A 25,692-nucleotide genomic window follows, 5' to 3' on the forward strand; every position below is an offset into this window, starting at 1 on the left:
GTAAGCTAACTGGCTCATTTGTTTTGTGTTTGTGATGGACTGTGCCTAGGTTGATGGTACTTGGCTAAGGTTCTTTATTGTTTATGGTTCAGTCCGCATCAACGGGACGGACCGACCTAGCCAACTTAGACCATGCCTAGGTTGGTTAAGGGTATTTGGATGCTTGTTGTGGTAATATGGGGCAGCATGGGGCGTAAGCTAACTGCTAACTGCTGGCTAATTTGTTTTGTGTTTGGGATGGGGCCTAAGCTAACGGGCTAAGCTAACTGGCTAATTTGTTTTGTGTTTGTGATGGGCTGTGCCTAGGGTGATGGTTGGTTGGCCAAGGTTTTTATGGTTATGGTTCAGTCCACATCAACGGGACGGACCAACCTAGCCAACCTTGACCATGCCTGGGCTGGTTAAGAGTATTTTGGGTATTGGATATTTCAATGTGGTAATATGGTGTCAGCATGGAGGGGAGTGTCTCCAGGACGCTGGTTTCACTGTTAAGCCTTCATGAGGTGTCGTGGGCCTAACTTAACGAAACATCGGTGAATGAGGGTGCCCACTTGATAACCCCAATGACATGCCGCATACTATATAGGCTACTGCTGTTGGATAGGCCATTTTTTATTGTGCTTGTGACCATTTGTTGGCGGATTTGTGGGTAGTGTGCTTTTTAAAGTTAAAATTGAGCAGGGGCTTCTGAATGTGTTTTTACCTTGGATTTTGGCACAAGGGATTTTAACATCTAATCCTGTGTATTAATGTAATAGAGAGAGCTAGGCAATGCCCATAATGATGACTGAGCTGTGTAATGGGTCTGTTGCCTATTAGACTACTTTAGGCTATCACGACTACTTCATGACTACCTAAAACCGTCTTTATTCAGAAACTGTGTCATTGGTCATTGATTTATGTACTCAAAAATAGCCCTCTAGACCTTTTCACAAGCCTGTATTACGCAATGGGTTCCTCAAAATTCCACGCACATTATTGATTTACTTTCTTCCAGATATAAAGTTCTTTTGTGAATTTTTTTGTGAATAAAATGATGGCTTGATTGAAAAAAGTTGGTACTCATGATCCTAAATTCATGAACTTGGGTACTTAATATCACATCGGCTTTATGCAGCCATATTTGTGTATGGGTATCCTAGGTATCTTTGTGCTTCAGGGATATTCTGAACAACGATCTTAAATCGAGTTGAGTGATTACCCAGGCTTTATTTACAATAACTTTAAAAATGATGTTTCATTGCAACTTTGAGGGCATTTCCACCCTTTATCTAAAAAAAGCACCATTTTGCTGCCCATGGGCTAAAAGTGTGTTTATTATAAAGTGTGTTTTTAATCTGGTAACCAAATGCTTAGCTCACCAGTTTCTCCTTTTAATTCTGAATCCATACATACCTCATATGTTATATTTGGTTAAACTAGTCAAAAGTTGTAGCAGTTTAAATATTTTGCAGCGCCCCCTAGAGGCTATTTTGTTATCTGTGTGTTTGACACTCACACTCAAATTGTTCTATAGACCCTTCACTTCAACTTAGAAGTGAAAACCAAACTTTAACACCAATTTGAAATGACTGAGAAAAATTACACATACATACGACCCCACTATTATGCATATGTGCTAATATAGCATGTAGCATGTACAGCATGTAAACAGTGTAGCAGTAACAGTAGGCTAGTGGACAGTACGTACACAAACATGGAGAAGGTGGAGAGGCAGACAGACTATGCAGAGAAGTCTATCTCTCCTCTACCCTTAAGTGAAGCATTGAACAGTTCAATGGCCCTGGGGACAAAATTCCTCAGTCTGTCAGTTGTGCATGGCAGTGAGCGAAGTCTCCAGCTGATCAGGCTCTTCTGCTTTATAATAGTGCTGTGGAGTGGATGACATTCATTGTCCAAGATGTTGATCAGTTTGTTCAGGGTCCTTTTGTCTGATATTGAAGTGATGCACTCCAGTTCAACTCCCACGACAGGACCAGCTTTCCTTACCAGCCTATCTAGTCGGCCCGCATCCTTCTTCTTTGTGCTTCTTCCCCAGCATACCACTGCATAGAAGAGGATGCTGGCAACAACAGACTGGTAAAACATCCTGAGCGGGCTTTGGCCTGCGGGAATCCACCACCATCTCCTTAGTCTTTGAAGTGTTGAGTTGAAGGTGGTTGAGTTTGCACCATTGCACAAGTCCTCCACCAGGCTCCTGTACTCCTCCTCTTGCTCGTCCCTGATACACCCCACAATTGCAGTATCATCAGAGAACAACTGCATGTGGCATGACTCAGTGTTGTAGCAGAAGTCTGACGTGTACAGGGTGAACAGGACTGGAGAGAGCACTGTTCCCTGTGGAGCTCCGGTGCTGCTGATCACAGTGTCAGAGAGGAAGTTCTTCAGTCTGACGAACTGTGGCCGCTTGGTTAGGTAATCTGTAATCCAGGATACCAGCTGAGCGTCCACACCCATCTGCAAGTCTGAGGGGTTGGATGGTGTTAAAAGCACTTTAATCAAAGAACATGATTCTCATAGCACTTTTACCCTTGTCTAGGTGAGAATGTGTTCTGTGTAGGAGATGTGATGGCATCGTCCACGCCCACTTTCTGGTATGCAAACTGTAGCGGGTCTAGTGCATGGCGTACCTGGGGTCTGAGTATGCACAAGACCAGTCGCTCCATTGTCTTCATCACATGTTGTGTTGATGTTAGAGTGACTTTTTAGAGTGAGATTTACATTTGCATTGAACCAACTCAAGGATGGCCTTTGGGGTTGGGAGGGCCTCTGTGGACACTGGTTTGAGCATGCCATCCGAGTGTTTGAAGTATCCGTTTTGCAGAGGATCCAGCTGTGCATTCTGCAGAGCAATGGCTGCCTGTGCCCATACTCCTGTGTCCTTTTTGCAGAAGAAGCACTCTTTCTTAACCAGTGGATTTGTATGGGATCGTGTGAATGGCAATGAAGAACCAGATGTTGAGGGGTCGGGCTCAACGGTTTCTGTGCTTCTTCTTTTCTGTCCAGCCTTTTGGCAGTGTAGTGTCCTGTAGCTAAAGCATGTGCATTGCGATCTCTTGCACGAAAAATCACTGCAAATAAAATCTTTCAACAGGAGCTACTTTGTGTGGATCACTCTCAGCACCCATTCTATTAGGTTTGCAATGTGCATGTCTTTGTAATAATTCCCACAATAAATATTAAACGTTTTAATGAGTGATATAAAAAGTCTTTATTTTTTGAATAACAGCAGGAATATGAAATGATAACTTTTTATTACAAAGATATTGCAAGAAAACAACCACACGGGGTCATTTTTTACCTACTCATGCACTGAAGGGTTAGTATGGTAAAGTGTAAGTAGCACCATTGGATTCCTTGACCCTTACAGTGGGGGTTTAGCAGTAAAAATCAACATTCCAGTTTATGCAGAAGTCGAGATATTACAATTTTACATTTTATGGCGGCCATTTTTTAAACTTCAATATGGCTGCCATATAGACATCTGATCAAATGCAAACATTGATTTTCTGACTTCTTATACAATAACCTTTCCAAAAATGTATAGTTTACCTAATCCCCAAAAACTTCCCACAAAGGTAAAAATCTGAATATAAGAAACCTGACTACAGGGTTCGACCAAGGGAAAACAGGTTCTGGGAGGGTGTTTGGCGGGGTCATGGTGCAAAGGATCCTAGGGTGAAATTACTCTGAACCATCGCTTTAAGCAAACAAACAGTTACGCATAAGACTTGGCACATAGCCAAAATCTTCAAATAGACAAATGCAACGACATGATAGAGGCATGCTCGCTATCAGCACGTCTTCATATTTCACTGACAAAATTCGGAGTTATCTTGACAGTTTGCTCCCCAGACATTTCTGTTTAAGATGGTCAGTCTTAAATCCTGAACAGTGAATTAAAAAAAAGAAAGCCCTGTCAGCAGCTGCCGGGTTCCAGCAGTGTTTTTTTCCTACAGGTCATCCTTGATGGACAGACATCTGAGTTGGCACAAATGACAGACACCAGGAAAGAAGGTTCAAAGGTCATCAGCTGACTGTATGGGTAAGGATCACAGCTGATCTGCAGGGAGAGGAAAGGTGAGAATATGAGCCAGAAGTTAGTCATAATAGCCACATTTCAGATAGCTTTATCAAGGTTGCCAACTCTCATGCATTTAGTGTGAAGCTGATACATGGGACAACTTTTTGAGCAATGTTGTTGGGCAATTCACACACTGATAATGGTTTAGGCCGAAACGCATGTGTTAGCGGACATGGTCCAATAAAGTCAAATAAGCATGATAAAAAGCTTGGGAGTGCGGCTTTTCACGTTACTTTAATGTTCCTCATTATTGTGGTTCTGGCATGTTCCCTTTTCTGGAGAACTTTAATTATCATTAAGCAAATCATTATCCAATCAGAATAAATGGAACTGGTTATGTGGTTGCCCAGCAACATTGATCAAAAAGTTGAACCAACCTTGACACTCACTAACATTTATGTTTTGTCTCTCATGCTAGCAAGAAAAAAACATGCATTGACTTCAATGCATTCTCACACCAAAAACATACTCCTGATTTGGTCAATCTTTGTCAATCTAATGCCAAACCAGCTTTGATAGTTGGCAACTCTGGCTTTTTGCAACTTACTTGTGTGAAAGAGATAAGGAAGAGATGTGTGTGAACAAAATCCAATAGTGAAGTGTCACTCTGATGCTGTTGCAAACTGTTCTGATAGGCCTATAGGAGACGTGTCAGGAACATGGGAAGAGGGAGATGAGAGAGAGGAACAAGGCCGGGGGAAGTACAGCATTCATCAGACAGCATTTCAACAGAAAGGATTATATTATTACTGAGGTCAACACATCTTCCAAGAGCCCCCACAGTGTTTATTTCCAGTTCCCATAGTAATTCATTCCTAAGTCTTCAGCCACAAACACAGAATAGCTGAGGGCGAATGGGAAGCTCCGTTGAGAAGGAAGGCTGACCTGTAGCGCCCCCTGCAGGGCCGTGTACTGCACCCACACCTCCAGCTTCTGTGATGGAGACAGAGAGAAAGCCCCCATGCGCCCTGGACCCTCAGTTACACTGATGTACTGAGACCACACACAGCCTCCTACTGACTCTGGGCTGCCACTCTGTGTGTGGACTGACACATGCACACACAAGAACACACACACACACACAGAGGATATGAACTTACAAAATAAAGACTAATATACAGTATATATGCTTGACAATGAGTGCACAAATAGTGAATTTAAAGGCAAGGAACACACACTTTGCTGCACCAGATAGCAATCATGTATAAATATGACAGAAGCTCAATTATAGCCAGGTGTATGATGTGCTTACTATCTGGAAGGAGGAGGTGGAGAAGGTCTTTGGCCATCATGAATCCTAGTCCTCCATAATTCAATGCCCTGCAAAAGTAAATGGCCCAGCAGACTTTGGTAACTGACCCATTCCACTAGTCAGGCAGGTGTACTTGAATACAATACAAAAATACAAACATTTCAATTTCTAACATGGCTCCTCATAAGGGATACCCAATCAACCCTTGCTTAGTCAAACCGAGGTTTTTCAAAGGTCATGTGAAATTGGCATAATACATCAGTGCACATGTAAACACTCACTAACTGACTATAAACTGTAAATGCCGTTTGTATTTTGACACAATGCTTTCGGTTTCCTCCCTATGGAAAGTACAGATGTACCTTGGATATGACGGATGGAAAAGGGGGGGCAAGAACATCCCGGTGGGGAAGATTATATTTCTCCCTGAGAGAAGTGGAGTAACAGACAAACTGCAAGCAAGAGAGAGAGAGAGAGACAGAGAAACATGTCAATGTTTCAGAAAAAGACACGATTGTTTGTCTTGTTAAGCTTTCCCTTCTCATCTTTCAAGTCTGACCTTTCTCCTTCACCCCCAGATGTGCTAAAACAAAGTCCAGATATGGCGTTCACTTACACGTCAGACTGAAGGTGTTGGTGTGAGAAGAGTTGGTTTCTTCTCTTCCTCTCAAGGAGAAGAGATTGCAGGTAGTTTGAGAAATAACTGTCTTCACTGATCACCACCTGACAAACAGAACCATTACACTGGTTACACCATTACACCATTATATTGCCAAATGTACACCATTACACCATTATATTGCCAAATGTACACCATTACACCATTATATACACACAGACGATTGTAGCAGCTGTGATGAGTGCTGAATAGGCATCATGTACAATACTAAGGCTACTATAGTTATTGTTGTTGTTGTTGTTGCTGCATGCTATTATTATTATGCCCACCTCTGAGTACAGTTGTGCAAGTGTCTCTTTGTCTATGTGAGCCATGAATCGTGGTGTCAGAGACTTCACCTGCAGAGATAACATCAGAGCATGGCACAGACAAAAAAAAATCAGAGCATGGCACAGACAAAACATCAGAGCATGGCACAGCGGGACTATTCAGTGAGGGCAATAGGCAAAGCCCAAATAAAGTTAAGTATATATTCAGCCCAGATAAAGATAAGTTTATATTCAGTAGGCAAAGCCCAGATAAAGATAAGTATATATTCAGCCCAGATAAAGATAAGTTTATATTCAGTAGGCAAAGCCCAGATAAAGATAAGTATATATTCAGTAGGCAAAGCCCAGATAAAAATAAGTATATATTCAGTAGGCAAAGCCCAGATAAAGATAAGTTTATATTCATTCCATTTTAACCATACAGAACAAACCATACAGTAAAGGTGATGATACATCTTTTTGAACAACCACATAATCAGTTCCATGTGTTCTGATTGGGTTATCATGATAGCTTGCCTACTGATGATTTAAGTACTCCAGAAAAAAAAAGATAGCTATATGAATGGGAATGTAAAATAAAAGATACCTATATGAATGGGAAAGTAAAAGATAAGATAGCTATATGAATGGGAATGTGAAAGATAAGATAGCTATATGAATGGGAATGGGAAAGATAAGATAGCTATATGAATGGGAATGTAAAAGATAAGATAGCTATATGAATGGGAATGTGAAATAAAAGATACCAAATGAATGGGAATGTGCCCGAATAACACTCTGGAACACTGCAGGGCATGAACAAGAGACAGCCAGGATGTGTGCTTTAGCTTTAAGGGCTGTTTACCCTTTTTAACACAGAGTTACGGGAGTCCTCGTCTTGCCACGTCAGATCAGCTAACTTGCTCTGCACAGAGGAGTAGAGATTCCGCACCAGTTCGTCTGCCTGCACAGTTAGAGGACACATGGGAGAGGATGGTTCTTATTCATAGGGACTCGGTATTCACTTCCATCATCCATCAAGATGAAAATGAATAATTTACAGTGTTTTACTTCTCCTGAAATGATCTCAGTATTTTATGTAGTTTATGAGTGATATATGATCTTGTCAGTTTCATGTAAATGCTCAGTCATAAATCATGTATTCCACCCACCCATCCATCCATCCACCCACCCGTGCAGCATTACCTCTTCGTGGGCAGCTCTGTCTCGGACCATGTGACTGAGAAGCTGGTCAAAGCCCCTTTCTGTCCTTCTAATACAGTGTTTCCAGCGAGGCTCCTCCTGAAAAAAACAGCCAGTGAAGCAAGAGAAACTCAACTCCGTCAGCCTGCACACAGAATGCAGGTCCCCTCACCTCCTCCATGTTACCAAGGGCAACAGAGAGGTTCCTTTGTGTCTGACGGAACCTTGAGTCCAGGGCAGGAAGCAGTGTCTGCAGCAGGCTCAGAATCATGTACGTCTGGATAGGCACCCTAGGAGGACACAGTCAGCAGAGGTCAGGGAACACGAGACAACTGCACATGTCAACACATTGTTTACTGAGTGCAGCAGACCCAGTGTGATATTGTGCATGCCATCTACACTGCTTATGGCCACTGAATCCATGGACTGTTCTTTAGTTCACAGGAATTCATAGTAACGGTTTATACCTGCCCATCATCTCCTTCCTGAGCAGCCATTTGCTGATGGTGTCCGACATGTGGATGATGTATGGCAGGTTGTGCAGAAGGACATAATCTGATTTGCTGATAGGCAGGGGGTGGAAAGTAGCCTCTAGGCAACCGAGCCAGTCAATCACCGGGGCCAGAGTCTGTGGAGAGTAACGTGATTTAATACTGAAACAGTAGAATAGAATAGAACAGAATAGAATGAAATACTTTATTGTCACTGTACAGCATACAATGAAATTGGATGGCATTCCACTTGGAGCTTTGTAAATAAATTAAGAAATTAAAAAAGCCTAAAACGTATGGCAGAGTCAACTGGGTGTCACGCCCTAAACCAAGGCCGGGTAAGTGCAGTACTTCCAGTTAGTACTACAGTCAGATCAGGATGAACTTGCACACCAAACACTGGCCATTTATTTAAGTAGACTTACTGAATAAAAAAGAAAGTAGTGAATCAGTGAACTGGGTATGACCGATTCACTGCTTTCTTTTTTAGTACACACGCACACACACCTGTAGTTCACGTATGGTGACACACGCACACACACCTGTAGTTCACGTATGGTGACACACGCACACACACCTGTAGTGCACGTATGGTGACTTTCTGGTAGAGCCTGTTGGTCTGCAGCCGGTGGTGTAGTGGGGAGGACTCTTTAGCCAGTTCAGAGGACAGAGCTATGTACAGCCCGTTATGCATCAATCGGGTCATGCTGGGAACCCCCAGCAAAGTGAGGTACTGCAGAGAGGAGAAGAGGAACGGCCGCAGGCTCTGGGAGAGGCGGATGGAGGGAAGGAGGAACGCTTGATAAGATGTAAAGCGACTCGTGAGATAACGTTTTAACACTAATGTTTTAAAAAGACGTTCTCTCGTCAAAGACGACCCCTTTAGTGGAATGTCGGATCTTAGTGATCTTTAATAACATCATCATCATCATCAACTTTATTTGCCAGACTCAGGGTCCATTTAGTAGACACAGACATGACATACAACATCAATTAAAGAGATAAAAATAAACAGATAAAAAAAGAAAGAAAGAAAAATAAAAACAAAACAAAAAAATGGACTGATCTACAGAGGAACTGTTTTAGAACCATAAACACAAAGATGTCCTAGCTATGGCACACAGCCTACCACAGTGTTGGCTTTAGACGTCTGACTCTGGGTGTCCCACTCAGTAGGAATTTGAAAGTGTGGTTGATCAATCTATAGCGTAAACAGAAGATGATCTCCCTTAGTACAAAGTGTCATTGATTGAGCTGACATTGATTAAGAATGTAATGGCTTAGTTAGATTTTTGAAGAGCTGGAATTGTTTCATTTTGTCTGGACATGGAATAATACATCAAATTTGTGAATTCTTGAAAAGTTGAAGTGGAAAATGCGTCTACAGCATGTGTGTCTGTGAGAGCATAAGGCCCTGTGAGAGCATAAGGCCCTGTGAGAGCATATGTACCTGTGAGAGCATATGTACCTGTGAGAGTATAAGGCCCTGTGAGAGCATAAGGCCCTGTGAGAGCATGTGTACCTGTGAGAGCATAAGGCCCTGTGAGAGCATGTGTACCTGTGAGAGCATAAGGCCCTGTGAGAGCATGTGTACCTGTGAGAGCATGTGTACCTGTGAGAGCATAAGGCCCTGTATGTATGAGGTGTTGTGCTGTGTTATCTCAGTCCTGTGTCCAGGGGCCCACCTGTATGTATGAGGTGTTGTGTCCAGGGGCCCACCTGTATGAATGAGGTGTTGTGCTGTGTACCTGTATGTATGAGGTGTTGTGCTGTGTACCTGTATGTATGAGGTGTTGTGCTGTGCACCTGTATGTATGAGGTGTTGTGCTGTGTACCTGTATGTATGAGGTGTTGTGCTGTGCACCTGTATGTATGAGGTGTTGTGCTGTGTACCTGTATGTATGAGGTGTTGTGCTGTGCACCTGTATGTATGAGGTGTTGTGCTGTGTACCTGTATGTATGAGGTGTTGTGCTGTGCACCTGTATGTACCTGTATGTATGAGGTGTTGTGCTGTGTACCTGTATGTATGAGGTGTTGTGTGGTTGGTTGGGGTCTCTGCCCACGTACACACTGAAGAACGGAAATGTCCCGTACTGCCCCATCAGCAGAGCCAAAGTGGAGTTGAAATCCGTCCGATTCCACCAGCCTAATGCTGACCAGCCACCCAGCTACAGACACAAACAGAAAGGGGGGGGTAAGTACACACTTGCACAGGTAGTACACACTTGCACAGGTATAGTGGGGGGGGGCTGTGTGGTAAGTACACACTTGCACAGGTACAGTGCAGTATTAACCCAAGTCTGGTATAGTGCAGTATTAACCCAAGTACAGTGCAGTATTAACCAGGTCTGGTATAGTGCAGTATTAACCCAAGTACAGTGCAGTATTAACCAGGTCTGGTATAGTGCAGTATTAACCAGGTCTGGTATAGTGCAGTATTAACCCAAGTCTGGATCTCTCACTTGGTCACCTGTTGGATGAGCTTGAGAAACGGCTCAGAGCCCCGGCTCTCTATGGAGTCCTTGTCCATGCAGGAACGGTAGAACTGCCGAGCCTTCTCCTCCAGATGGTCTGGAGGCCGCAACCCTACAGCCGTCTCTGAGCAGGCCAGAGGTTTGAGGACAAATGTGAGGGAGTTAAGGTAACTGTGTAAATGTCATGTTTGAAAAAAAAACACACATTTAGGTTATTGTTGTTATTATGAAGTAAATCAAATTGATTCTACAATTGATTCATTGCCGTTCAAAGACGAGCTGTTATTACAGTATGAAGTTATTTATGAGGGCTAGAGTAGCTGCAGAGGTCTAACCAGCAGCATTATAAAACCTCTTACCCAATATGTCTTTAATAGACTGCAGCAACCAGCAGCATTATAAACCTCTTACCCAATATGTTTTTAATAGACTGCAGCAAAAGTGTCTGTCTGTCTGGCAGTCTGTCCGCCAGAGTGTCATTCTCTGTTTTCCTCCTTCTATCCTCTCTTCTCGTGGTCCTCTCACCCTCCCCGCTGGTGCTAAGGTGACCAGTGCCCTTGCCCCTCTGTCTGCCCCTTGTGGCTCCCGACGACCCACAGGTAAACAGGAAGTAGTCGCATGGCTGAGAGAAAGGATCTACGGCCACTGAAAGACGCGTAGCAGCATCCAGACAGGCAGAAGAATGGCATGGAAGAGGGGCTAGAGAGAGAGAGAGAGAGAGAGAGAGAGAGAGAGAGAGACAAGTGCAGAAAAGAGATGACAAGTTCTATACTGAAAATAACAATAAGCACCTCATCATCATTCATTACTCTGCCAATACACATAGCTACTGCAGAGAAACCTGAGTCATACGCAGCAACATCCTGACTACATTCAGCTCCAAGTACTGTACCCACAGCGACCTGGGTTCAAATCTGAACCAACCGAGGTCACCCCCACCGCCACCTCTCTCTCTCTCCCTCCCACTCACTTCCTGTCATTCTTCTCTGTCCTGTCATGTAAAAGCAAACAAGCCCCCCCTGGTGTAGGTGCTGTACCTGCTCTGCTGTTGGCTGAACTGGGGAGACCTGGAGGAGAGTTCCAATTCCTCAGGGAGTGCAGCCCCAGCCCGGTCGCCATGGCAAAGAGGAAGACACCCAGGAGGACCAACACGACTTTGACACGTTTAGTCCGCGCAAAGGCTTTGGGTTCACCGGGCTGTTAGACAGAGATAGTGGTCACACTCGAGCCATCAGTGCAAAACTACACAGCATCCTTCCTTTAGCGGTCATTTGGATGGAACGGACAGTAACTCTATGGGTCAGCAGAGGGCACTGAGGCCTACACACAGAGGAATACATTCAATCCTAACCAAACATGTTTACACAGGTGAGGTCCAGTGCTTTATACAGGTCAAGAGCAGAAAATGTTTTCTAAAATCATTTCAAATCAAGATCATATAAAGTCCTGATGTGTGCTCACCTGTGCTGTGATGGGGGTTTTCTCTGTGGTCATATAAAATCCTGATGTGTGCTCACCTGTGCTGTGATGGGGGTTTTCTCTGTGGTCATATAAAGTCCTGATGTGTGCTCACCTGTGCTGTGATGGGGGTTTTCTCTGTGGTCATATAAAGTCCTGATGTGTGCTCACCTGTGCTGTGATGGGGGTTTCCTCTGTGGTCATACTCTGCATCTTCTGGTCTGCTGCTGCTTGCGGTCAGTTTCCACTGAGGGATGAGTGCACTGCTCTCTCTCTCTCCCTCACTTGCCCCACTTCACTGGTAAGGCCCCCCTCTCTTTTGCTCTACTGTCATCTCTATCTGCCCTAATCACCCTCCCTGGACCCTGTTCCTGTAGCAGATAAACACTCTGACATGGCCTCCCAGTTGACCTTCTTTCTCAATCCTTCACTTACTCTTTGCCATGGTTTGCAGGGTGCAGATGAGACTCAGTGTGTTGTGTGACATGCACTATGTGCGTGACAGAGCCATACTGTCTCATTTTTTTAGCAGGCACATAGCAAAGGGAAGCTCCCAGACAAGAATTCAACAGTTAAACTCAACACTTGAGACGGCATCCAAGTCTGAGACCTATAAAATGAATGTGTGTGTCTGCGTGTGCATTTTCTCACACACGCGCTGAAAGACTGAGATGAACGGCACGCTGTCCCACGCTTGCTCACGCACGCACACTCACACACTCGCAGTCCCATCCAAGCGGCTGCAGGCCCCTATCTGAGTAACGTGCGGCTGGCTTGGGCTGATAGCGGGAACGGAGTGTGTGAGTGACGACTGAGCGAGCCGACACGCGTCACATTCAGCGTTGTGCATGTTCAGTTGCACGTCCAACATCTCCAACTCAGTGGTCTATCCAACATGTGGAGGCGCAGCAGAAAAGGACAAATGGCTCATTTACTTACCACATGCTGAGAAATCAGCCCATTCTTCTCAAGACTTAAAAAGTAGATTAAGTTGAAATGAAATAATTTTCATGTGTCTAGTTTTTTTCCCCTTTGAGGTAGAAACTTTCAACAGGAAATGATGCCGTTGTATATTTAGTCAACACATGCCCACTGATAGCCAACCTTTCTTTATTTCTGAATAAAAATAAAAGTCAGAGACAATACAAATGGGTCATGACAGGACATTTGGCATATTTCAAAACGTAAACATACACACATTCACATATTACAGAGGAATTTATATATATAATATATGTATGCACAATATGGGAAACAAACAAAAGGCAAATACATGGCAATTAAATAAATGCTTTGGAGAAAAGGAAAGCAAACACAAAGTGGTGTTTCAGTTGATCACTATGGCACACAAAATATACTGTGCTAATAAGAGATGGCCACCCTATGAAGCCGTTTAAACCTCGACCGTGCATTAACTTCTGTTTCTGTTATCCCTTACGTAATAAGAGATGGCCACCCTATGAACAGACCACCGTGTCGTCCATTATCCCTTACGTAATAAGAGATGGCCACCCTATGAAACAGACTGGGTGACAAGCAATACAGGTTACAGATAACCACACAAACGCACGCACACACACACACACAAAACTCAGAAAAAAACACAAAACACAGAAACGATCAGAAGAATGTCTATTTTTCCAAGCAGGTCATGGAGCGTGACCTTCATGCATGGTCACCAATGGAGAGATTTTTTAGCCAGAGGCCAATTGTAACAATATGAGTGTGGGTGATTTATAAAAATAAAAAATAAATAAAAAAAACACACAACACCAAACAGATAAGTTCAAAGTTAAATGGAAATAAAACACAAGCAATCGTTATTTTCATAGGAATAGAGTGATGCATTTGGAAACGTACACTACAGTACATCAAAAGGAAGAAACTCAGAAGAAAGTAACTGTATAAATGAAAATAGTGGTGTTCCTTAGTTCATTAGTAAAAGATGTACAGAAAGAAAGTAAAGAATACTGTGCTGTAAGTTCATGATCATCGCAGAATCGCCAAGAAGGAATGAACACTTGGGATAAAGAGGAATGGGTATAACCTGGGATAAAGAGGAATGGGTATAACCTGGGACAGCATTAGTCTGGTTCTGTCTGTTAATGCACTTACTAGCATTCATAGGTCATCAAACACGTATGAGACACATGATTCTCACAGATACACTAGCCTTTAAAAAAAACACCTAATAGGATTCCACACCTCAGTGACAGAAAATAATCGATGATTGTGAGAGGCCTTCTGACTGTGTGCGAACCGTGTCTATGTCTAAGCCTCACCTAAAGCATTTCAAACTGAGGACCCTCCTCCCAACACCTTACAGTGAGCTATCAAAGGGAGGCTTTTTAGGTCCACTACTTTGCTCAATGCAGCATTTATCGAACAGAGCAGAATTGTCCGAAGCCGTCTAGTTGTGCTCTACCTGCTATTTAACGTTTCTCTTGGCTCTAACGTATCTGTCTGTCTTTTGGTGCAAAGCAGTTTTACACATAATTACATACAAATATTTGAAGTGGCCATAATGCCATTTGGAGTCACTTTTTTCCAATGTTCACTGCATGCTCATGTCAGACAGACATACTGGAAAGCTGCTTTCTTTTTTTTAAAGAGTATTTCTTGTCTTTTTTCTTGTGAAATCAGGTTTTAACCCTAGGGGTGCACTTCTTGATAAGCACTACAACACACGCGCACGGTCTTGTGGGTGCTGGAGCTAGTGAAGCGCTGTGCCACTATTTTACTGATTTCATCTAGTTCCAAAGTGCATATGAAAAAAAACTACAAATAACAAAGAAACTGCCCCAAGAGATTCTGGGGAGGCTCTAAACGTTAATTTTGTCCTATGTGCTGCAAGCGCCTGTGCAAGTCATGCTGGGAGATGTAGGCACAGCGATGAGAGCGATGATGGACTGGCAGGCCCTGCACAGAGACGGCCGCGGTTGTAGAACTTGGTGGAGACTGAGAGCAGTACATTACCACCGATCTGAGTCAGACACTGGAGACACACACATACACACACGCGCACACACACACTGTGTGCACAAAGCAGATAAATTTGCATTTGCATACACGCACACACACACACTCACACTCACGCTCACACACACACACACACACACGCAGCCCTAATGCAAAGCCATGATGAAAAGCTGGCTGACATCCTGTGCCAAAGTGTGATTTCTAAGTTTTGAGTTTTAAAGTAACTGTCAGGACTCTCAGCCAATCAATGCCCAGCCTGTTTGGCCCGCTGGGTGTGGCACTTCATGCAGAGGATCCTGCCGTCCAATGGGAAGCAGCCGTCAGAATCCGCCTCTATAGACAGGGGCCTGGCACAATCCTAGAGACAGGGAAATGAATGAGAACAGGAAGTAGGCCAATGTAATGGCTTCTTAAATAAATAATAAAGAGACATTCTGCATCTGAAAATCTTATATTAGTCTTATTGCACTTTCATATTACTTTGTCAAAATTATATTAGGATTCATTTTGTTGACATTTGTGTACACATGAATACTGAAGTGATCAAACTAATTAAGGACTTTCTAGACCTACTGTAAGGGAACGTTATAATGTGTAATTTGTAGGGCTGTCAATCGATTAAAAAATGTAATCGAATTAATGACATACTCTGTGATTAATTCATCTAAATTAACCGCACATATAATTTTTGCTGTGAAAGTATTTTAAATATTTAAATTCAAATGAATCATTGAATAATCAGCATTAGTGACATTGAAGTTCAAAAACTAAATTCAAAAGTGCTTCGGGAAGAAGTTTTTTTTCACATACAAGGCATTTCAGGCCACAGATATAACCAAGGGGACACAATGAAAATAAATGAACACTCCCCTCAATGTCAACACTATTTCTTTGCATTGATGTGCAACTTAAGAGTTGACGAACTCCGGTGATATGCAAATTCCTTGCTGCAGACATTGCAGAGAACTATTTTAAATCAACACTTTATCAACATCAATCATCTAACAACATCAGGCCATCATCTAACAACATCAATCATTTAACAACATCAGGCCATTTTTTAAAAGTAAATGTTCAAATCAATGATCTAGGCAGCACATTTTCTTCTCTCTCCTTCATTTTACAGTCTAATGGTTACTGACTAGAACGGCTCGGGGTCAAAGGTCATCCAGAATCGATTAATCTGCGCTATATTTTTTAATCAGTTATTTTTTCTCAAATGAATTAATCGAAATGAATCAGTTATTTTGACAGCCCTAGTAATTTGTAAACACCCAACCTGACTACGACTTTGTGCCCTGACTGTGGGTATTGGTGTTGCATTACAGGGTGGGGAACGGGGGGTCCATTACCTCACATCTGTAGCACTTGAGGTGAAAGTTCTTCTCCAGAGCCACCACCCTCACCGTCTCCTCACTGCCCGGGTCAGGGATGATGGGCTCGTTGCAGCTCACACAGATAGGAGAGAAGCGCCTGGGAGAGAGAGGGAGAGAGAGAGAGAGGGAGAGAGAGAGAGAGAGAGAGAGAGAGGGAGAGAGAGAGAGAGAGAGAGACGGAGAGAGAGGGAGAGAGAGAGAGAGAGAGAGAGAGAGAGAGAGAGAGGGAGAGAGAGAGAGACGGAGAGAGAGAGAGAGAGAGAGAGAGAGAGAGAGAGAGAGACGGAGAGAGAGGTAGAGAGAGAGAGGACCACAGAGGCCATTACAGCAGCTGCACTGGGTAATGGCTCATTCCAGCTGACCTCCCTCACGTCTAAAAGTGCACTGCAGTACATCTCAGTGCTTGTGGAGTAAAAACTCCAGTGTGTACATAAGCACACATATATATTCTCCAGTGTGTACATAAGCATACATATATATTATGATGTTTGTAGAGTAAAAACTCCAGTGTGTTCATAAGCATACATATATATTATGATGTTTGGCTATATATCCAGTGTGTACTTAAGCATACATATATATTATGATGTTTGTAGAGTAAAAACTCCAATGTGTACATAAGCATACATATATATTATGATGTTTGTAGAGTAAAAACTCCAGTGTGTTCATAAGCATACATATATATTATGATGTTTGGCTATATATCCAGTGTGTACATAAGCATACATATATATTATGATGTTTGGGCCATCCTTAAAAAAATATTCTTGTTTGCAGTAACAGCCAAAAAAATTAAAAAATGGGTCGGTAGGTAGGTCAATATTTTTTTTTTCAAGATTCAAAGTAAAAAAAAAAAAGTACAATTTTGGTCATGGTGATTACGTAAGTATGAATTTAAACAAATGTGCATATTGTGACGTAACTGACTGGGTCCTCAACCCGTGCCTTCAGGCGCATCATTGCAAACCTCAATCTGATGCAGGTTATGTACACCAGCCTTTCTCAAACTTCTTTGACCTAAGGCCCAGTAATGGCAGACTTTGGGGTCATAGGGCTCATCTACATCCCCCCCCAATCAAATTGTCATTATCATTATCACAATCATTATTATGCCTATATTGTTATACATGCACTTTCCCTTAAATGTTTTGTGACATGCACATCAGAGGACTGCTTTACTAATGTAAGATATAATTAGTTTCATTGCTTTTGCATGGTTGCATGATGCTTGCATAAGAAAAGAAATACTTCTCAAAACAGCAACAAGTATATGGGTGCTATTGTTTTGGGATGTTTCCCTCATGCAAGCATCATACATTGGTAGGAAATGGAGAAAAAAATACATGTTTTTTAATTAAGTTTAATTTGAATGCCTGAATGTAAGGATTCAGGAAACACAATACCAGCTTTTTTGGCGAGCAGATAGGCGTAAATCACTGATCTGTTAATCTTTAACATATAGAAAGAATGCTACAATAGCTTTTGGCTACGTTATATTCAAATTTGACTATATAATACTCAGTGCTGTAGCCTACTACAGTGTATTATACAGTCTCTGCTCTGTTTCTATGGAAGTTCCAAAAATCAACGTCGTTTTATTAACTGTCGTTTAACAGGTTGAAGCGGAGCTTTGATACCAACGTTATCGATTAGTTTCAGTTTCTCTCGAGCAGACGCGCAGACGCCTGCATTGAATGAACGCTCATACCACCACTTTATTGTATGGCTTCATGTTTAATGACATCGATAGCAGAAACGTTTGTTTTCTTTTTTTGTCGGTCCGCGGTATCTTGATCAACTGCGCAGCAAATTATCAGATGAAGCACCGGGCCTAATTTCACTCCACGACTCCGCGGACCAGCAGTCTTCACATTTCGGACTCATATTTTTAGAAATGCTGAATAGACCACAACCAATTTCAATTCTTCAACACGGTCACCGTTAGACTAGAGGGGAGAAAGGATAGGAAAAGATCTGGGCACAGTTCTTCCAGAACTTCTTGCCAAGTAATAACGTTGTCGAGATGTTTGTGTGAATGAAACGAAGCGTATAGGCCATAGTATGACATGTGTAAACCAATGGTGTAGAGATGACGCCACAGGGTTTTATTTAAGAGAGCCCAAGTTTGTATGTAGGCAATTTATATTCACAATACTTAAGCCTACTAAAATAAATAGTATTTTATTTGTATTGGTTGTTTAGAGTAAAGAAAAATCGGTCGGTCTTAACGCAAGTTTACAACCGGCAAGTCGGTCGGACTAAATGGGAAAAAAAATAAATATTTGGGTCGGTTCTAAATTGACAGGGTCGGTCGGGTTACGGCAAACGAAAATATTTTTAAGGATGGCCTTGTAGAGTAAAAACTCCAGTGTGTACATAAGCACACATATATATTCTGATGTTTGGCTGTGTATACTTTGTATGTATATGATTAGCAGTGTGGTGCACAGGTGCGCAGGTGTGCTGCTCTGCTGCAAAGGAGACAGATTGTTGAGTGTGACTAGTGCGGGGACTCACCGGTGGTAATCGGGCACGCAGAAGGGGTTGTTGTTGTCGTCGGTGATGAAGGGCGCCCCCTCCAGGCTGCAGCTGCAGGTGGTGCACCGGAAACAGTGGGCGTGGAAGCACTGGCCCACCGCCTTGAGCACGCGGTCAGTAATCCGCTCACCACAGCGTGAACACATCGCCAGGGAGTTCTACACACACACAGAGTTTAGAAAACCATATCAGATATGTATGCATGCTCTCTTTACAGATGCATGAATTTATAAAAATGTAAAAGAGCGTTGTTGCTATGCGGATCTAGAGCTTTTGTGTTTTCTGATGACGTCCCATTGCATAGGCTCTGCCTGATGTGTGTATGTGTGTCTGCATATGGGACAGTGTGACTCACCACATAGCAGTCCTCGCACTGAGGTGTGCCATCCTTGTCATAGAACTGCATGCCCTGTAGGGGGCGATGGCAGGACATGCAGCAGAAGCAGTCGGAGTGGAAGAGCTTGTGCATGGCCTTCACCGCAGGCTGCGTACGGGACAGGGCCTGCCCACACTTACCACACATCTCTATGGGGGGGGAGAGGGAGGGAGAGAGAGAGAGAGAGAGGGAGGAGTTGGTTTAATATTTCTGTGCTGAAAGAGCTGTGATGTATGTGTCTGTACTGAGGAATTACTTGTGGAATTTACAATAAAGGTCTAGACTATGGGTCTTGGTAAATACTATAGGTCCCCTGTGGATTGAGAAAGAATCTGAGAAAGTGGATCCAAAGAGAGGGGGGAAGCAGGGTATATATTACTTCTTCAATACTTGCCTAGACACAGATGTTCACATTACTATTTCAGCTTTGCAATAAAGTGTGAAATAAAACAGTTGAGTACTGGTCTTTCCCTGTCAGTCTAGAATGTGCAAGGAGAGAGAGAGAGAGAGAGAGAGAGAGAGAGAGAGAGAGAGAGAGAGAGAGAGGAGGGGTAATAAACACAGTGCTGGCCTGCTGGATCTGACTACCGTGATGGCCTCACACAACAGAAGTTTACAGACAGACCAGCATGCAGCTACCATCTCTTTCACACACACACACACACTAATGAATATGCTGACAACACAAACGCATACATACACACACCTGTCTGGGATTTGTATTTTACAGTTAAGAAAAAGCCTTTCCCACACAAATTAGCACATTCTGGCCTACATGTAATTTCTCAAAGCGTTCACTACCCATCCCAAAGAAGCAAGGCCCTGGTGAACATGCTGTAGCGCTTTCAGATATAACCTCCGGAGTACATGCGGAGGTTTGTCAAACGGAGGTCCTACCCTTCGGATGATTCAGATATGATGCTAACCTGCGGACCTAATACTGACCTTATACGGACGTATGTGTGAACGACATACACGCACATTACAGAATATCCGTGTGGTTGTCGAGTGAGGGGTGGGGGCTTAGAGTTAATGACGCAGAGATATATGACGAGATATATGACGCAGAATATATGCGGCCGCTGCCTGTCACAGCTGCTTTTTGTTTACAAAGTGTAGCCTATACATTATAGGCTAAATAAGAGAAATCTATTGTGCGAAGGCTAATACTTGAAGTAGGATAGACACGTAAGTGCGCACATACAGTATTTGTATGTGTGCTTCGAGTGAACACATTTATCTGTTTTCAACGTTATGTGCCAGAATCTGGTTTGCGTTGGAGAGAGAGAGCATGCACACACTTTATGGTAGGCTACCAGCCAATTCAGTAGGCTAACTCAAGACTTCAAGGCCATCATACAACGTTTTTAAGCAACAAACAAAATACTACATAACAGTGAAGTTTTTTCATGATTTATTTTTTTCCAAAAGCATACTATCCCCATGCAGGCGCGTGGGAACATATTTTTGACCATGGGTGCTGAATAACAAAATAATGGATGTCCAACGATTTCTCCCCTAGCATGATATGATTTGAATTTAGACAGCATTTCAACGCGGTGTATGAGTAGGCCTAAGAGCGAGAAGTTTTATAATGCCCTTGCCACTCCGACTCATCAATAAAAACTGCCTGCACACACACCAGACCAGCACTTGACTTTACATCATTAAACTATTTCAGTATATTGCTTTTCTGATTGTCAAAACCACACCTAACTTATGGCGTCTCCACTCCACAGCAAAAGTGTCCTAACCACGTTACAGCTGTTTCTATCTGAGCGACTCCAATAGTGAAAGGATTTCAGTGTCATATTTCGGTGGCACTAGCTAAGCTGTCGTGGAACTCGAGATGACATGTCTACTGATAGGCAACAGGTCCAACACGAAATTCTAATTGCAAAAGATGCATCCTACCTCATCTGTTGTACTGTAGTTATTCGAAGTTGGGCTTTTCACAATCCAACGATATATCCAAAGTGCGAACTAGTTGGTGATGGTCTATGAAAACTGCCAGTAGGCTATGCATGCTACACGGAGTTCTGACAGGGCTGTGCATGGCCTAATAAGCAGGCAAGATATAACCCACGATCGCCATGGTTTCGTTGTCAATTCGTGTTTGTGGTAATAATGACAGCAACAATAAAACCATCTGTATCTTACGATCTTCATCATTCTTGACAGATCACCAGCCTCCTCTGGGTCATATGCATAATTAGCCTATAGCCTACCTTTAGTTTTCATTTAATTTTAAACACGAATCTACTGTCTTTACTGCCGGGAGAGAAAAAAAATCCTGTATTCTTTTCTGTAGCCTAATTCTGCCTAAGGCTATCAATGAACAGAAAACCGTGTTGGCTAACAATTTATTAAATACTCCTGTTATTGTCGTCAACGACGTCGCTGTAGGCTACTGCCTTTTCAGCGCCTTCTGCTTATGATTCAGTCTTTTGAATTCGTTTGGCCTTGCCATGCAGTTGTAGGCTACAACGTGCCATTCCCTTCATGTGTTTTATCAAAATGTTGTATGCCCTCATGGACAGTAGCTCCGTGATGTCTGCATCTTTCCATGTTGGAGATTTTCTGGACAGCACTATGCCACTCCATCATAACACTGGCATTTAAGTCAGATTTAACCACATGGACGCACGAAAGAAACGTCACCAACACGCCCTCTCACTAGGTGTGAATTTTAACCGCATGTTCTACACCTTGTTCAGACACAGCACATGTACATAATGTCCGGAGGAAATACTAGGTCGGGGGTAGTATAAAGACCGGGTGAATTCGGACTTCCATATGACCGGTTATGTCGTTCAGATATACGGCCCCACCGTTTAACATCGGCAGAACCTCCGGTCTTACACGTATGTCTGAAAGCGCTTTGTTACACCTCGCTCTCCAATCAGTCTCGTGCTGCTCATGTGCTGCTCATGTCCTGCTGCTCATGTGCTGCTCATGTCCTGCTGCTCATGTGCTGCTCATGTCCTGCTCATGTCCTGCTGCTCATGTGCTGCTCATGTCCTGCTCATGTCCTGCTGCTCATGTGCTGCTCATGTGCTGCTGCTCATGTCGTCCTGCTGCTCATGTCCTGCTCATGTGCTGCTCATGTCCTGCTCATGTGCTGCTCATGTCCTGCTGCTCATGTCCTGCTCATGTCCTGCTCATGTGCTGCTGCTCATGTCCTGCTGCTCATGTCGTCCTGCTGCTCATGTGCTGCTCATGTCGTCCTGCTGCTCATGTCCTGCTCATGTCCTGCTGCTCATGTCATCCTGCTGCTCATGTCCTGCTGCTCATGTCGTCCTGCTGCTCATGTCCTGCTCATGTGCTGCTCATGTCCTGCATGTTATCTGTGGCCATCAGACTTGTATTCACTGAACACAAAGAATGCTCGAGCGCCAATGGATTTCACAAAAGAAAACAAATACTTTCCTGATGACTAAGTGTTCAGACTCTGTGGGGGCGATTTCTTTTTTTTTTGTATGACATGGAAAAATAAACAGATCTGTGATGTAGCCTTCATCTCTCCCCCCATCCTCACTAGGCTGGTGCTATTTATCATCACACACACTACTCACATACACACCAATGAGAAATACTGGAGTCTCTATTTCTCATCACACACACACTACTCACATACACACCAATGAGAAATACTGGAGTCTCTATTTCTCATAACACACACACTACTCACATACACACCAATGAGAAATACTGGAGTCTCTGTACAGTTTATGCGTTTCCCACACATTTGCTTCCAATGGCATGTTTAACAACACTCGCATGGCAACCCACCTTACAGGTCAAACACTCCTTTTCTTGGGTAGCTATAATCATAGTTCTTCTCAGAGTCATAAGTCATGTATTAATGAAAACAAGGAAATAGAAAGGGGAACCTTTCTCTGGGGCAGTGAAACCACTGGAGGGTGCTCATCAAAACAGGCCTCTAGCTCATCAACAAAAAGAACAAAAAGAATTAAGGCACTCCTGTGTGCAAAATAAAAAGCTTTTTATTAAATACTGGCTACAGGCCTACACCATTCAACTTTTCGCCTTAAAATGTATTAAGGCAGTGGTTCTTAAGTGGTCTGGCTTTGGGACCCATTTCCCATGCACTGTGTTTGGGACCCATTTCCCATGATCATAATGTCGCGACCCATATATATATTTTTAGCGTTCAAACCAATGGATATGGTGAGCTACATGGTAAGACAAGCAAAGTGCCTGTAGGCCTACTTGTTTGGAACATGCAGATGTTTGGCATTAGCCTACATTTGTGAAGTCTTCAACTCTTGATGTCACCTTTCAAAGTACTCGACAGGTATGACTTTGACAGGGGTGCCTTGTTTCCATGTGGCATTTTAGTTTTGATGGTTTCATGCTCTCATGTGCCAGCCATCTACTGCACACCACACAATGGGGTTTCTGTCCTATTTTGTCCTCAGTTTAAGTGAATCCATATCCGAGCCTACTGTAGGGTACTTCAAATATTCAGAGTAGCAGCCTACTTGCGTTTACCACTAGAATGATGTCTAACATGACCTGTCACATAAACATTGTCTATGTCCATGCCATGGCAATGACTGATATGTAGGCTATGAATAAAGTTTATCAAAATAAAGGTCCAACATTAGATCTGATAAGGCAGCATTTTAAATTGCTGATTTTTTTATTAATTTTTAACCACAAGCTGTGCGACCCACCCAGAACGGTTCCGCGACCCACTTTTGGGTCCCGACCCACCAGTTAAGAACCACTGTATTAAGGAACATTGGTCTGCGAAGGTCACGTCCCTCATGGTCTCCAAGGTTGCATGCCTTCAATTATTTGATAATAACTTGATCCACAGGGAGTGGAAGCAGCTACACTTGGTAGACCAGATCAACATTTTGGGTAATCATACATGTAAATCAAATTATGGCGACTTGGATCATAGAAGTCAAATTGGTCTCCTTCAAAGTGCTGTCTGGCACACCTGACAGCCTGCATAATAGTCGGCCACTTACTGACCTAGGGTGCGTTTACCAAAACTTAGTTAGCAACTATGGTTTTGGGAAACACACCCCAGAATGCTCAGCTGCTTTGGGATGGAAGCTTCACAAGCCTGAGATATTGGTTCATCCAACAGAGCATCATGAAGGTTTGGCAAACTTTGCACATGAATACTGAATGCTTGCACAATATCCTCCTGTTTGCATAGAGGACACTCTCCTCTCTTTGTCTAGAGATAAATAGTTTAGACAATATTTGAAATGTCACAAATGTGTAATAGATAATCTTCTGAATATCTTTACACTGACTGCATGCAATGTCCAAACTGCACAGCATAAGACTGACGGCAGGTTCACAGTGTTCAGCTCTCTCCCTCCCTCACTCTCTCCCTCCCTCACTCTCTCATTTGTCCATACATCTTTCTCTCCTTCTATCCATCCATTCCCTCCTTTTCTTTTTAATATGCCAGTTGTGGTGTGTAGTGGTTTTCAGGGCCGGGCAATCACATCCTATCTCAGCCAGCACTGACGGAGACGAAGCAAAGCCATTAGGGCTGGAGAGAGGAGAGAGACACGGCAGAGACTAGGGGAACAAGCATGTCCCCACGTGATGCCACTGATCGGCCATTAAGATAGAAGCAGGGCTACACTGGCAACACAGAGATAGGGAGAGAGGAGGAGGAGGGAGAGAGGAGGAAGAGGAGAGGAGGAGAGGGGAAAGAAGAGGAGAGAGGAAAGAGAAGGAGGGGGGAAAGAGGTGGAATGAAGGAGAGAAAAGGGAGGAGGGGAAAGAGAAGGAAGAGAGGAGAAAAGAGGAGTGAAATAGGAGGAATAGAGAAGAAAAGGAGGAGAGAAAGAGAGAGGAAGGAGTGGAGGAGGGCAGGACATCATATCCTGCACTGTATGCTTCCTGGGTGTGTGCGTGTGTGTATTTGGAAGTCCACTTCCCTGTATGCATGTGCACACCTACACTACCTGTCAAAAGTTTGGGGTCATGGAGATTTCCATTCCACTCCGTTATAGTATTACTGTATGTTATCGTACCATATTATGTGTGTGTACCATATTATGTGTGTGTGCCATATTATGTGTGTGTGTGTGCCATATAATGTGTGTGTGTATGCCATATGATGTGTGTGTGCCATATGATGTGTGTGTGCCATATGATGTGTGTGTGCCATATGATGTGTGTGTACCATATGATGTGTGTGTACCATATTATGTGTGTGTGTGCGCGTGTGCCATATGATGTGTGTGTGTGTGTGCCATATAATGTGTGTGTGTATGCCATATGATGTGTGTGTGCCATATGATGTGTGTGTGCCATATGATGTGTGTGTACCATATTATGTGTGTGTGTGCGCGTGTGCCATATGATGTGTGTGTGTGTGTGCCATATGATGTGTGTGTGCCATATGATGTGTGTGTGCCATATGATGTGTGTGTGCCATATGATGTGTGTGTACCATATTATGTGTGTGTGTGCGCGTGTGCCATATGATGTGTGTGTGTGTGTGTGCCATATGATGTGTGTGTGTGTGT

At 43.2% G+C, this 25,692-nt stretch overlaps 2 protein-coding genes across 7 annotated transcripts in view; both read right to left on the minus strand.

Annotated features, from left to right (window-relative positions):
- Window positions 1-3,037: 3,037 nt before the first annotated feature.
- kel (Kell metallo-endopeptidase (Kell blood group)) lies at window positions 3,038-12,873 on the minus strand. Of its 5 annotated transcripts, none has more exons than XM_076279702.1 (18): window positions 11,894-12,873; window positions 11,470-11,629; window positions 10,844-11,131; window positions 10,429-10,556; window positions 9,977-10,126; window positions 9,087-9,158; window positions 8,535-8,723; window positions 7,934-8,094; window positions 7,639-7,756; window positions 7,470-7,565; window positions 7,129-7,227; window positions 6,285-6,353; window positions 5,953-6,059; window positions 5,699-5,788; window positions 5,337-5,404; window positions 4,970-5,130; window positions 4,632-4,721; window positions 3,038-4,063 (listed from the first exon to the last, which is right to left on the minus strand). In XM_076279702.1, exons 1-18 carry the CDS (start codon window positions 11,924-11,926, stop codon window positions 3,920-3,922), a joined length of 2,223 nt encoding a protein of 740 aa, XP_076135817.1. In that variant the 5' UTR covers window positions 11,927-12,873; the 3' UTR covers window positions 3,038-3,919. The 5 variants fall into 5 exon arrangements, 3 of the variants coding, with proteins under 3 accessions (XP_076135817.1, XP_076135816.1, XP_076135818.1); XM_076279701.1 differs by having other exon boundaries at window positions 3,039-4,063; window positions 12,062-12,873; XR_012986194.1 differs by having other exon boundaries at window positions 3,925-4,063; window positions 4,970-5,017; window positions 12,062-12,873.
- Window positions 12,874-12,983: 110 nt separating this feature from the next.
- The window catches only part of zyx (zyxin), a 28,102-nt gene continuing 15,393 nt past the window's right edge, over window positions 12,984-25,692 (minus strand). For both annotated transcript variants that reach the window (XM_076279704.1, XM_076279705.1), the window contains exons 7-10: window positions 19,142-19,311; window positions 18,766-18,944; window positions 16,222-16,342; window positions 12,984-15,227 (exon numbers count right to left, since the gene is read on the minus strand). In XM_076279704.1, coding sequence (XP_076135819.1) covers window positions 15,114-15,227; window positions 16,222-16,342; window positions 18,766-18,944; window positions 19,142-19,311 — 584 coding nt within the window. In that variant the 3' untranslated portion in view covers window positions 12,984-15,113. The remainder of the gene's footprint in view (window positions 15,228-16,221; window positions 16,343-18,765; window positions 18,945-19,141; window positions 19,312-25,692) is intronic.

Source organism: Alosa pseudoharengus, unplaced genomic scaffold, assembly GCF_046254945.1.
Source record: "Alosa pseudoharengus isolate Yale_2024_CS ecotype anadromous, Long Island Sound unplaced genomic scaffold, YU_APseudo_1.1 YU_APseudo_1.1_scf_12, whole genome shotgun sequence".
Taxonomy (NCBI): Eukaryota; Metazoa; Chordata; class Actinopteri; order Clupeiformes; family Clupeidae; genus Alosa; species Alosa pseudoharengus.